The sequence below is a fragment of the Rhodnius prolixus genome, unplaced genomic scaffold (assembly GCF_049639745.1).
Source record: "Rhodnius prolixus isolate KJV_2025 unplaced genomic scaffold, Rpr scaffold_10, whole genome shotgun sequence".
In the NCBI taxonomy this organism is placed as follows: domain Eukaryota; kingdom Metazoa; phylum Arthropoda; class Insecta; order Hemiptera; family Reduviidae; genus Rhodnius; species Rhodnius prolixus.
The window spans coordinates 5488196-5503036 of record NW_027411615.1 but is presented as its reverse complement, the minus strand read 5'-3'; the positions used below and the strand labels follow the sequence as shown (position 1 = coordinate 5503036).

General features: G+C 29.8%; 1 protein-coding gene across 50 annotated transcripts in view; it reads right to left on the bottom strand.

The window, feature by feature from the left end:
• Window positions 1-14841, bottom strand: part of Dscam1 (Down syndrome cell adhesion molecule 1) — a 160864-nt gene that overhangs the window by 28317 nt on the left and 117706 nt on the right. For 33 of the 50 annotated variants that reach the window (XM_074133750.1, XM_074133771.1, XM_074133754.1 and 30 more), the window contains one exon: window positions 10284-10580. The exons of 3 other annotated variants lie outside the window; for them this stretch is intronic. In XM_074133750.1, coding sequence (XP_073989851.1) covers window positions 10284-10580 — 297 coding nt within the window. Of the gene's footprint in view, window positions 1-1856; window positions 2145-5671; window positions 5960-6251; window positions 6540-8354; window positions 8643-9468; window positions 9757-10283; window positions 10581-14841 lie in introns of all 50 variants that reach the window. 14 more of the 50 variants (XM_074133782.1, XM_074133791.1, XM_074133789.1 and 11 more) reach the window with 5 other exon arrangements.

Genomic DNA, 14841 nt, shown 5'->3' with positions numbered 1-14841 from the left:
AACTTAAAAAAAAAAATCAATTTCAAACTGATAATTAAATGATAAGCAAACATGACAATCATTATTACTGTTAAATAATTAATAATTATAAGAGTAAATTTGGGCGTAAAAAAAAAAATTATTTAATCCTATTTACCTTCTTTCAAGTCTTATATGCTCAAAATATTCAGATATTTGGTTAAGTATATTTACTGAACAACTATTTAAACCAAGTTCAAACATACTTATTATACGTTATTTCTTTAATTCGGGAAAAGTTTGTTTAATATATAAATACATATATATTTTTGTTGCGATTACTAATATCGTACAAAAATTGAAGCTACAACAAAAGTCTGTATGTAAATCTAAAAACTTTTTCTAAATGTTTCTGAGATAAATGTAATTATGGCATTTATAAATGAAGGATGGAAATTTAGTAATTTTCTAAAGTACAATTTATAGATTTAATCCCTTATATAACATAAAATAAGTTCCTATTTTCTGAATTTAAAGAATAAGTAATGAAAATGGGAATTATTCAAAGGTCTTTAAGTTTTGATTTTCTCCTCCGATTTACTTTAAATTTCGTAATCCGAATTTAATAGTTTATATTCATAACAATTCATTATTTCAGGAATACTATTTTATGGCAGTTTTGGAGGAGCTTGTAGGCTTTCCTATAAGGAGTCAATTCAGTGCAATTTGATGGAAGTAAATAGCAAAATTCGAGAACCAAGAAAATGACTTTTCTGAGTGTATTCTCCGAAATTTTCTTGAAAACCAATCCTAAACTTGCTGTACTACTCTTACATATCAGTTTTTCATGGAGCTTTTTTCATGGAAATTTATATTAGGGCAGTTTCGAGGGAGGGAGTATTTAGATTTTAAGTAATATGACTACTTTGTATCAGATTGTTTAAAACAGAAATGTGAAAAACGAACTGTCTTATGTTGTATACCGTAATAAATAGCAAATGTTCAACGAAAAATAGGATTATTTTTTTTTTAATTAAGAAATCAATTATTTATGTAGAATTGTCTCTGAAATTTGTAATTACTGAAAATATTTAAAATAATAACCTTGTAGAGAAATGTGAATCTAATTAAAGAACACATAAAAAAAAAGAACCCAGTGTAGTTAATTAAATAAAATGAAAGTCACTTAAAATTATTTATTTATTTTTACCCAAGGAGCCAAATGTTTTTTTATATTACCTAAGAAAAACATGCATGTAATTTATAAATATATATATATAAAAAGGAAACAGTAGTGTATTCAAAGCACCCTTGACAAAGAGATCGGCTGAATGTGAAGTTTTTCCAGCTACATTTCTGACAAAACAGGTATATTTTCCAGAATCATCTAAGGACAGCTGAGTTAAGGATAAGATTACTGTAGATTCATCTAATTGTTGTATCCTTCTAAATTTAGAGTTATCTATTTTATTTCCATCCTTTAACCACACAATCTCCATGGGAAAGTCACCAGCTACTACGGTGCACATGGCGCGCACCGATGTCCCACCATTAACACCATTTTTATTAAAACCAAATGGTTCGATTATTGGTAAATCTGTGGAAAATTGTGCCAAAAAAAAAAATCAATAAAAATGTTAACCTTTTTATATCTACAAGGATTGAAAACTAAAACAAACAGGAAAAAAGGAAAACTAAAACCAGAGATTTTCCTCTCTACTGTGTTGCTGCTGACATAATCGTTTTGTATACAAATTAAATCTGTGCTAAACAAGGAAGGGAACCGCTTTTTTTTCAAAGGAAAAAGGTTTTTTTTCTCTGCCAAACTGAAGTATAGTTTACCATACAAAATAGAAAATAAATAAATAAACCATGGCATTTGAAAATATTTAAATTACCATGGATTTCAAGATTGGTAGTGTACGTGGTGAATCCAGCTAAATTTGTAGCAGTACACTGGAACATTCCTCTGTGCATTGATGTGGCGGATTCAATGACTAACATTGAGGCACGTTTTCCAACTTTTACAGTTGAAATTCCTAAGCGAGATAGATTCTGTGAACCGTCAAAAGACCACTTCAAATCCATTGGTATATCTCCTTGCGAAGCAAAACAGGTTACTTGAGCTGATTCTCCAGCGAATATTGGAGACTCTCCGAAAGAAAAAGGATCAATCCTCGGGGATACTGATCAAAAGAACAAAAAAGAAGTGTTTTCCTCTAAATTAAACTAGGAGTCTAAATAATTTCTTTACCTACATTGTCGTATTTTAAATAAATTTAAAAAATAAAAAGAGGTTAGTTTTAACATTAAATTTTAGATTACGGTAAAATGAAACAAAAAATTAAAATGCTTAGGAAATGAAGAATGGTCATGGACATATAAAAAAATAAATAAATAAACCATACAATGACAATATACATTTCAATAGTCTTGTGCTCCATGTTTTCAATTTACCATACAACTTTCTTTAGTCTTTTACCGTGTATTTCTAAATATGCTGTGGATGTTACAACTCCAGCTGGATTTTTAACAATGCAAGTATAATTTCCTTGATGTTTTGATGAAATGTACTCAATTAACAGTGTCGAACCTTTTGTACCTAATTTATTTGTAATAATCCCAATATCATTAAAGTCGTATCCACCGTCAAACCCCCAAGAAATAACTAAAGGAGTATCGCCTTCGGATACCAAGCAAGTAACTTGTGCAGCCTGTCCAGCAAACATGGGCGACTCACCAAAAGTAAATGGTAATATCTTTGGCAATACTGGAAAATATGTTTAAATATTTTAATATTATTTATTTTATTATATTAAACTAATTTATATTTATACATATTATTAGTTATTCACTAAACATATAATTTATACAAAATATCTTTTATTTAACAGTTTGAAATTTAATTATTCCTTTATATTTTGATATTATTTTGAAAGCTTAATTATAAACGTATTGTGTAGTAGCAATAATATATTTTACCCGTACTAATTACTAAATTAAACATTCTTTTTTCTTCAAATAACTTTAAATTATGTCTATTTAATGAATTCTTACATACTGAAGAGTGTCAAAACTAGGAGATATTGGATGAGAAGGAAAGGTTGTGCACTGAAAAAGAGAGAGAGACACTTAGAATTTCAATTTAATTTTTAAAAAAAATTATGAGCCTTTTTATAATTTTCTTTATTTTTAGAGAGAGAGAGAGAGTGAGAGAGGAAAAAACTAAATTTAATTGATTACCATTAATTTCTAGAAACGCAGAAAAATTTGACATTCCTGCAGGATTTTTAACTGTACACGTGTATTTGCCCGCATGATGCGATTTAGCGGAATCTATTAATAACATACTTCCTTTGTCCCCAATATTTATCGTAGTAAGATCCGTATTCATATTATCAATTTCCATTCCTTCAAAACTCCAAGCAATGTTAAAAGGTAAATCGCCTTCCATAACCAGACATGTTATCTGAATAGGCTGGCCAGCGAAAATGGTTGAATCCCCAAAACCAAACGGTATAATTTTTGGAAGAACTAAGAATAAGAATAAAAAAAAAACAGTTTATTATGCAAGAAAATGAGATAAAAATAATTTTAGTTCCATGGAAGGATGAAAATAAGAATTGGGAGAATGGGATTATAAATAATTAAAAAGATAAATAAAAGTGTAAACCATACAACTGGTCCCTACATGTTTTTATGTTTAAGTTATGTGTAAAATAAATAAAAATATAATGAATATAAATGCAAAGGAAAAATGCAGTTTTTTTTTCTTAAATAAAATTTTTCAGTTACCATTAATTTTTAAAAAAGCAGAAAACTGAGAAAATCCAGCGTGATTAGAAGCTGTACAAATATATTTTCCAGTATGTTGGGCAGTAACAAAATCTATTGAAAGTAAACTTGTTTTCTTTCCAATTTTGGAAGTAATTATGCCTAATGTGTCGAAATTGTGGCTGCTATCAAAATGCCAGGAAATATTTAAAGGATGATCTCCTTCGGTGACAAAACATGACACCTGTACAGACTGTCCGGCAAATATCGGTGAATCGCCAAAAGAGAAAGGTAATATTCTAGGCTGAACTGCCAACAAACAATATTTTTATTTTTTAACACATTTTTTGTTTTGTTTTTGTTTTTACATATCTGAGGGAAGAAAGTTACTTTGATAACAATAATATTCAAGGAGCAAACAAATTACATCATCATAAGATATTTATGCGAGTACAAAGTAAGAATTTCTGTAAGTGCTGTCCTTATAAGTAGAAAACTTGCAGAGAAATTTCAGAAATGAGATAGAATATAATGATTCTAAAATTGCTTACCTTTTTACATAAATAAATAGAAATTTTGGAAGTATAGGAAACGCTAAAAATGTTCAAATCTTCCTACAAATAAAAAAAAAAAGAAGAGAAATATGTTTCCCGCATATAATATAGTTTTAAATTTAAATTTTAAGGAGTGGAATCTTTACAATGGCCCCAATATTAAAAATAATATATGAAAAAAAATTCAAAAAAATCAAAGCGAATTGTAGGGATCCAATAAAGCTACTGTTATTTTACAACTTCCTTCTCAAAAAGTGTAAATTTGGAAACGGATCTAAAGGACACTATCCTGTAAAGAACGTACAACATGTGAATCAATTGATCATTATCAAAAGATCGCTGTCTGTTGGAAGCTTTCGGGTGGGAGAAGTGAGAAGCGAAAGACAGAAAGATTCAAATTAATGAGAATAAAGGAAACTATCAGAAGAAAATATTTTGCACATCTAACGAATGGGAATCTAAGTCATATATCATGACATATCCTCAAACTTCCTTCATATAGACTCCAACACAAGCGACGTGGGAGGCACAGAAGAGGAGGTTAAGAAATTGATGATTGTGGGAAATATGTTTAAAAAAGTTAGAGCGCCAGGGAGTGCTTTTACCTTCTGAGTAGAAGGCTCGTAGGGCGACCAAGAAAGGGAAACCAGCCGGAATAATTGTAATACTATATAAGACGAGATTTTAGAGTGTCATTACTATCTTCCCAAATAATGACTGAAACAGTGTGAGAGTAGATAAACGAAGAACAGGAGTTGAACTGATTGAATTCAACAGTGATTGAGTATGCCAAAATCTGCTCGGGCTATGGAAGAAGTAATTTGATAATTAAGAGAAAACGCAGAATGAATCAAGTCAACATTTTCGTGCATTATTTTTTAGTCCACATAACATTATCGCTGAAATTTCAAAGGACCAAATCTGCAAGAAATAAATAACTAGTAATTTTATTACGATAATAAAATAAATAAATTGGTGGCAATAAGCAGAGCATGAAATGTTTACAAATAATATTTCAAAAAAATTACTTGCTTACCCCTTACGTTCTTCAGGATAAAACTTTATTGCCGAATTATTCGGCTTTCCTTTCGAAGTGCATTACTTTCCCGAACGGCCGTTACTTTCTGTTAATTTTAAAATTAAAATTGAGGTAAAAGATAAATAATAACATCTACGCAATACAATGGAGAGGTCATGTCAAATTATCATTAAATTAATTTAGGAAACGTATTACCAGTTTAAACTAATTAATTAGAACAAATATAGGAGGTAGATTTTAAATATATTAAGATATTTTAATTGTGGAAATTTTTTAGGAGCAGTGACTGAAAAATATTGGAAAAAAATACCAATGTTTACAGGAAAGTATTTTAAAACAGACAAACCGTTCACCAGAAGTACTGACGAATGGGAAGCTAATCCAGCCCTATTCTTTCCAATGCAAGTATACTTTCCAACGTGTTTCCAGGATACTTGATCTATACTTAAAGCACTAGCACGCCGCCCAATATTAGCAATAGTAACATCATCTGTTGACGTTAGCAGTTTGCCTTCAAACCACCATGTGATGTTAATTGGAATATCTCCAGTAGATACCGAACATTGGATGTCAACGCTCTCCCCTTCCTGATAAGGCTCATCACCAAAGGTAAAATGGAGCATTTTTGGAGGTACTAAATTGAAGCAAAAAAAAAGAAAAGATTTAGCTAATACATGTATAAACTATAATTACCAACAACAACCTCTAATCACAATTAAATTTAAAAAGAAAAAATATAACAGTAAACTACTAAAAAAAAAAAAAATTCTATACAAGTAAATACATGGAAGAGGCAAATATAATAATAATTTCCGAAATCTCCCAATCTTCTTGAATCTTGATTATTAAAGTTTGTGATGGAGAAAACTGAATAAAAAAAACTATGTAAATTGCATGCACGTAATTCTCCAAATCCACTAACAAACCATTAACTAGCAGATGAGAAGAATGAACATCAGATCCAGCAGCGTTACTGCCTATACATGAATATATGCCGACATGGTGACCAGTGACCGATTCAATTGCCAATGTACTCATTCGACGACCATTTTTAGTTATTGTGATATTTTCATTTGAAATTAATGTTTTATTATTGAATGTCCATGTGATATTCATTGGCAGATCTCCCTGAGTTAAAGAACATGTCACTGATACAAACTGATGTGCTTCGTATGGTTCATCACCAAAAGAAAAAGGACCAACCTTCGGCAGAACTAAAAATTGTTAACAAGATGAAGAAGAAATAAATTTACTAAAAAAAAATATACAGGTTATTTTATGGCTCAGATGATAGTAAATCAACAAAAATTGAAGCAGCATTTGATTTTTCTGACATTGGTGTATTTAATGTTGAATGAGGCGAAGTAGAATGAACGATTTTCTATTAAAACTTACGATACCTAAAATTAACTTTGTCAACCCCAGAAAGATTTTAAATCAAAATGCACGCCTGAATGTATTTAAGTTTTACTTAAATAAAAATCTAAGTGATGGGTCACAAATATTTCATTTCTCATAATTAAAAGTGAAAGCATAGTATAACGTATTGATCCACTTTAGTACGCCAGATCGTTCAAATAAAAGCAAAATACAAAATTATGTGAATAGAAATTTAATTCTTTTATGCTATATTTTTTTATACTATTACATTTTTATTGATACACAAAACCACGCTAAAATTGAAGGTAAAAGATACTCTTAAATTATGGAAAGCTGTCAATTGATTTGTGAATCGTCAGACAGAGGTATTATCTACATGGTAAGATAAAACTTTTAAGAATTAAATTCTGATGACAAAAAAGGTTTCTTATTTAATTTCTCTTCAAAAATAAGGCTATAAAAAAATAGAATAATTTCATTAGGAATTAAATTAGGTGGTATTTCTTCTAAATTCGAGAAAACATCTCAACTATTTTTTAATGTTTTTCTATTATTATTACATTATCATGTTTCTTCAGGTCATTTTTTGAAAGTTTCAAACAATCTGTAATCATTTTCAATCTTGAACGAACCCAGTTGTAGCATTATTTTTTAAATTTATATATAACTAGGATTTTTTCCTTACAAAAATTTCACACTTAAATATCTTATTTGATTCATTCTTGTTAAGTTTCTAAAAATTGTTTTATGTTAGGTCTAGTTTGGATTTATTTTCTGCTCATCTATTTTTACTTATTTATTTTTTATTTACAAAAAGAAACCTTGTTACAACTCCAGGGGAGGAGAGATCCCCCGTGGGAGACTTTTATACATTTTAACAAACTATTTCTCGTTTATTCTATTGCAATTTAGTTTTAACATATTTTTCCCCATTGTACGTTTTTAGAACTATTAAACTTTTTTTCTAAAATCCAAAAACTTTTATCAAACTTCATATTTTTTTATTATTTATTCTTTAAAGCTGAATGTATGGCTGTAGTATACTACTTTGGGGGTTTTGGCCGACTGCGTCAATAGGATAATAAATTTTAAGTTAATTTTTTTCCAAACAACAAAAGGGGAATTTAGTAGTCAAATGTTTTCTTTTTCAAAAAGATTAGATTCGAATGCAAAATAATTAAAGACAGAAAAAAACAATAAAAAGACGGATCGAAAGCTATTCCAAGATACAAAACATTTACAAATTTTCTAATCAAACACCTTGACAACAAGTAACCACTATCGCAAAAGAAACTAAAAAATAAAATTCTCAAAAAAAAGAAGAAAAAAAGGGCTATCCAAGAATAAAAAGACATGTGTGAGTTGTTTTACTTATTATTCATTGTCAAGAATTACGAGATTTTATTCTTTGAATAAAAGGAATGTCCTTAGGGTCTGGATTTGTTTTACTTTTTACTAAAGCAAAGAAAATCCTCACAAAAAAGAGTTCTTCTGAACTAGCATAGGAAAAGAATAAGAAAAGGAAAATAAAGAAACCATTTTAAGGATTGTAAAGGATCAAGTGATAGAGTACTCTGTACATGCATAATATTTTGTCTTCAATTAAGAAACCATACAGAGAGAGATATTTAAGAAAAAACACAACAAACCATTAACAAGGAGGGCTGCTGAATGAACGTCAAATCCAGCTTGATTCCTGCCTACACAGGAATAATTGCCTACATGATGACCACTTACTGATTCTATAGTTAACGTACTCATTCTTTTTCCACTATATGAAATAATTACTTCATTATTACTGGTCAATGGTTGATGATTGAATTCCCAGCTAATATTTATTGGGAGATCACCTTGGATTACTGTACACATTACTGATACGAATTGATCCGCTTCGTATGGTTCATCACCAAAAGAGAACGGACCAACCTTCGGTACAACTAAAAAAGAAGGAAATAAAATTCAAAATTTTCAAATAAAAGGATTTTTTTTTATAACAAATTATTTTTGAAACAATAACCAGGACTACTTCCTTAAGGTTTTTATTTTTTCATACCCCCTTAAGTAGTATCATGTATTTTTAAGGTCACCAGAATAAGAAAAAGTGTGTTTGTCTTTTACATATTGGTCTACCGGCAGAATGAATCCACAACTCAAAAAACGAAATCACAATGTTCAAATTTAATATTTATTTTAGGTGCCAACATGGGATCTGACAATAAACTATTCGACAAGATCAGTCAACCGGTAAGAGCAATTTTACTAAACAGAATTTTTTGTTTATCTGTAAATAAATCGCACGGTCCTATCTGTGATAAAATTTTTTGTCCATGATATATTTAATCGAAATTCTGTGTTGGAAGAATATTTATTCATAGAAAGTGAATTAGTTTGAAAAGTCAATTCAGGGGTATGTGGCTCTCCTTTATCAGTAAAATTTGATTATAGTCCAACATGTGTAATAAATTAAACTAATTTTTTCATTTAAAACTCTCATTTTTTAAGAAAAATTTTATAAACTACGGTAAGAGAAAGACGTATGGGTGTCCAGATTTTTTAAAATTGATTTTCATAGTAACCAACGAAATTAAAAAAGAAAAACTTGTGTAAACAAGAAATATTCAACACATAAATTAATGAACTTAATCAACATGAAAAAAGGAAAAAAAAGGTAAAGAATAGATTACTTAAATGTTGCAAAAACCTACTTACTAAAAAAAAATGATCATGCACATTTTCTTGTATTTTCTTTTTGACATAACAAACCGTTAACTAGGAGCAACGATGTATGCTTATTAAAACCAGCTTTATTGCTTCCAATGCAGGAATAGTTCCCTACATGATGGCCAGTCACTGAGTCAATGGACAATGTACTCATTCTTTTTCCAGTGAATGTAATCGTTACATCACTACCACTATCTATAGGTCTGCCATTGAACTCCCATGTGATATTTATAGGAAGATCGCCATGAATTACTGAACACATTACTGAGACAAACTGGTCAGCTTCAACGGGCTCATCGCCAAAAGAGAAAGGAGCTACTTTTGGAAGCACTGAAAAAATGAGTCCACTTTTTTGTTTTTTTGAAACATTAAAGAAAAAAAAAACATAGTTATAAAGGTAATGAAAAATGTGCGTAATATAACCCGTTATTTCTAAATGAGCTGTTCGCCAGGTTACTTTTACAAGCCTACAGAAACTTTCGAGTTACATTAATAGCCTTTAGATTAAAAATGAGTACGAAAAACAAAGATACATTACTAAAAACTGGAAATTCATCACCGAATTTTGTTCTGTTCCTTTACCAATGGTTTAAACAAAATAAATTAATAAAAAAAAAAAAGAATTTTTGTGATGCGAACAGTTTTACTTCAATGAAACAGGATTCAGATTCAGAGGATTCAGATAAATGTCAAGGAACTAAAAGAGATATAAGAAATAAAAATTAAATACATTTAATTTTTTTGTTTTAAGAAAAAGAAAAAAGAAAAATTAATCAGTCGAGCGTAAGAAAAATAACACAAACATTCTCTAAGTCCCATTCAAGTATTCTTGTCTTAAATTATTTTTATAAAAATACCATTAACTACAAGATTAGAAGTATAAGTTTCTTTTCCAGCTTCATTTTTTGCTACACAAGTATAAGTGCCTGCGTGTCTAGCTTCTACAGAATTTATAGACAATAGCGTTGAACCATCGCTTATTTGAACAATTTTGATGCCTATCTCATCTCTATCATCGTACAATTCACGTCCATTAAATAACCATTGTAGTGTAACTGGTCGATCACCTTCTGCTAAACTGCAGATTAATGTACTAATCTGTCCAGTGTTTAGTGGTTTGTCACCAAAGGAAAACGGCTGAAGACGAGGCCTAACTGTAATAATAAATATTTTAAAGGACTCAAAAAATATTATGAAAAAAAAGTAAAAAAATAAATAAAAATTTTAAATAATCATTAGAAACTAATAATGCCTCCTCCAAATAACATTACATTTTGAGGATAACTAGACATTTATGGATAATTTTTCTATGTAAAGCCTAATAGAGACACGTTTTATTCCATTGTTAAGGAAATAAATACGATTCATACAATTTCTACAATAATTAAACACTAAATAAAAATTTGTCAACTTCAAACAGAAAAATTAATAAATAATATAATGACAATAGGACAACTTTCATGCTTATAAAAATATTTCTTTAGACGTTTCATCAAATTGCATGCCTAATCCATGCCTTTTTTTATTACAACTTAATTATTTCCCCTGAAAGCATTAATTTTATCTAAAAAAAAAATAATATAAACAATTTTACACAAAATCATTTTCTTTTTTTTTAGATGAGTAGATTTCTTATTTATCACCAAGCTAACCAGAAACAAATAAAGTAGAAGTATAATCTGATGTTCCTGCAGCATTTTCTGCAGTACATGTATAGTTTCCAGAGTGGGCAGCCATTACTGAATTTATACTAAGTAGGCTAGTTCGTTCCCCTACACGTGATGTAGACATTCCCATATGAGAAGATAATTCTTCACCGTGGAAATTCCAAGTAATTTTTAAAGGAGTATCTCCTTTGGATACAAAGCAGTAAAGTTGAACAATTTCACCAGCGTAAGTGTGCTCTTCAAATGAGAATGGGTTGATATATGGTCGAACTGTGTAAAAATATAAACAAAAATAAGATGAAAAAAAAATCATTTTAAGAATGATCTTTAAACAATGTTTGTCTCTAAATTTAATCGTTCCCAATTACTTATTTTATATGTGTTTAGGTTTGTCATGAAATCATACAATAGCGGTATCTTCGGGTGAAAAATGTAAGATTTCAGTGTTAATCGATTCAAGGCTTGTAAGAAATTAAAAAAAGGAGCATATTTTCAAAATTACTAATTTTAAAAAGAGTAAACATAATCACATTTTTCAAATAATGCCATTAAGATAGACATACTTGTGCAGAGAATGTTTAAATATTTTACTACTTCTAAACAGTTCTAGCACAACCACGTTTCATTGCAAATTACCTTACACTCTTCTTCATTACAAATAGAAATCCGGGCCAAAAGATGCTTTTACTTATTGCAAGATCGATGCAAAGGATAGAAAAATGGTATATCCAAAAGGATTCAGCAAGGGCTTGCATCATCATGCAAAAGACAACCCCACCTTCTGCCAACATTGGTATGGTAAGGCGAAGGTATATTTGGGAGTTTCACTGAAACCTGAAGCCTCTTTCGTTCATCTCGTACCATCAATTAGGCAAAAGGGCCCATTACTACTTCAGAACATTGCTAGCTTGAAGGCTAGAATTTCATGCCGAGCTACGAATCATGGAAACATGGTTGCAGCAAGTTGTGAGACACATGTTCAGTACTGATGATAAAAAACAGTAAAGTTGAAAATAAAAAAAACTTTGCCTGACACTGCAAAACTGTATCGAACTTAAAGGCAATTCTGTCAAAAAATAGTTCTGTGAAAACTTATTTTTTTATAGTATTTAATAGCATTTCTCTACATTATTTGTAACTTGCTTTTCAATTATCCCTATTCTTATTACGATAAGGACAATTTAAACCTTGAACTAATATAAATGTTTTAAGTTTCTTTAAAAGTCAGCTGAACTATTTAATCATTATTATTTATACTATTTAATCATTATTTCATCTTAATCATTGGGTTAATGAACAAAATAAAGAAAATAAGTAAACATGATTCTGACTTACTGCTTTGAAACTTCCCCTCTAAATTCCAACCTTATTTACTCCAAAAGTACATATTTTAAATGTTAATGGAAGCAAATCGTTGTGTTTTTCTAAACAAAACCATACTATTAATTGAACTAAAATCAGACATAACAAGACAAGTCAATTGAAAGTAATCTGTAATATGTTAAAACTAACAAAAATAGATTGAAGAATTTCAGAAATTTGTATAAACACTGAACCTATTATGAGGTAATTGTTTTGGAGAAAACTAAAATTTATAGTTTAAAGGAATGGATTTGAAGATCATGACTTGTGCACAACAAAACCGCTTCAAATGAAAACAAACTGAAACTGAACGTAGTGCTAATAAATTATATGACAACAATAATACACAGATAATAATAATAATAATAATAATGGCTAATTCAGTGGAGTGTTAACAAAACAATTTTGTAAGCCAAGTAAAAATTACACCAAAAAAAGAGCAAAGAATTTAGAATAAAAATAATAGAAGAACAAAAACAATGGGTTTAATAAACGAAAGTGTAATATACAATAAACAAAAAATATCATAGTCTGAATTAATAGAAAAATGGGAAGAAAAACAGAGACAATTTGGGTGATTTAAAGGAAGGGAATATAAAAAAAAAAAGAAAAACAATATCTAAAATCTTTAAATACATCACTACAAAGAAAGAAACTAAATATGTTAATAATAACAACAGAAACACTAAAAAGTTTTTACTTTTTTTTATTTGTTTTACTAGCTGGTCAGAGAGTAATTATTACCATTAATATGTACACTGGTAGTATAATTGACTGAACCAGCAGAATTTGAAGCTGTACAAGTATAGTTCCCAGAATGGCCGGCCATTGCTGACGCTATTGTCAACAGGCTAGTTCTACCCCCAATTTTTGTAGTTGTAATTCCAAAATGAGAGGAGAGATCTTCTCCATGAAAGTTCCAGGTGATTGACAAAGGCAGATCACCTTTGGATACATGGCAGTTCAATTGTATACTATCACCATTGTTTACCTCTTCACTTATCCCAAAAGGAATAATGTGTGGTAAAGCTGTAGGTAAAACATAAATAATTAAAATAAAAATGCAACATCTAATTTATAACTTCAAGGATTCTATTCTTTTTTTTAAAGGGTTATTAATAATAATATGAAAAAAGGAACTGTGAAAATGAAAATGATCGGGATGAACGTTTAGTTTTAAAGTAATTTTTAAAAATAATATATTATTAAAAATTAAATGACTAATATATGAAAATGAAATATTCACAAACTTTTTTTCTAAAAACTCCTCTTTTTTTTTTTTACAATATGTATATATAAACATGCCTTTTGAAGTTCATATATTAAGTATTTCTCATATTTTTCTAACCAGATACAAATAAACTAGCAGTGTGAGACGTCGTCCCTGCAGCATTTTCAGCTGTACACGTGTAGTTGCCTGAATGGGCGGCCATCATTGCCTCAATAACTAGAAAACTACTTCTATCACCCATCCTTGCTGTGGACATCCCCATATGGGATGACAATTCCTCGCCATGGAAACTCCAAGTTATTTTTAAAGGTAAATCACCTTTTGCCACAAAACATGTCACCTGTACCGTTTCACCAGCAAAATTCTTCTCTTCAAAAGCAAACGGCGTGATGAGGGGGCGTACTGCATAAGGAGATAATAGGAAAAACAATATTGAGTGTATTTTTAGTTTAATTAGAGTAAATGAAAACCAAAAAAAAAGAAATCAAAACAAACTAAGGGGTTAAATAAAACCAAAAAAGTAGTAGAAAAGAAACACAATAATTCTATCAGTTTCAAACAAGTATAGAAAAAAATCTAAACATATTCCTTAAGTTACGGTACCGTTAACATGTACGGATGCGGTATAGTTAGTAGTTCCAGCTTTATTGGATGCTGTACAAGTATAATTTCCAGTATGTGCGGCCATAGCAGAAGTTATAGTCAATACGCTAGACCGATCGCTGATTTTAAGAGTCTGAATGCCAAAATGCGAAGATAAATCTTCCCCATGAAAACTCCAAGTAATTTGTAAAGGTTTATCTCCTTTAGAAACGTGGCAGTTCAGTTGTACACTATCGCCATTGTTTACTTCATCATCCAAATCAAATGGATTGATATGCGGCAAAACTAGATCATAAAAATTCTATTATTACTTATTAATAACGCTTGAAGAGATAATAAGAGACTTACGACAAAATGTTTCCTTATTACTGTTTTTAAAAATTTATTTAAGAAGCGTCAACACCGAGTTTATTGGCGCCGGAAGCTTTTTTCAGTGCACTGCCGGCCTCTGGACAGTTTTCTCTCGTTACAGACAACGCTGTCCATCACCGAACAGTGAGCTGTAAGAAGCTCCTAGGAAGAGAAAATCTAAGAGCCAGCAGCCTGGATTCG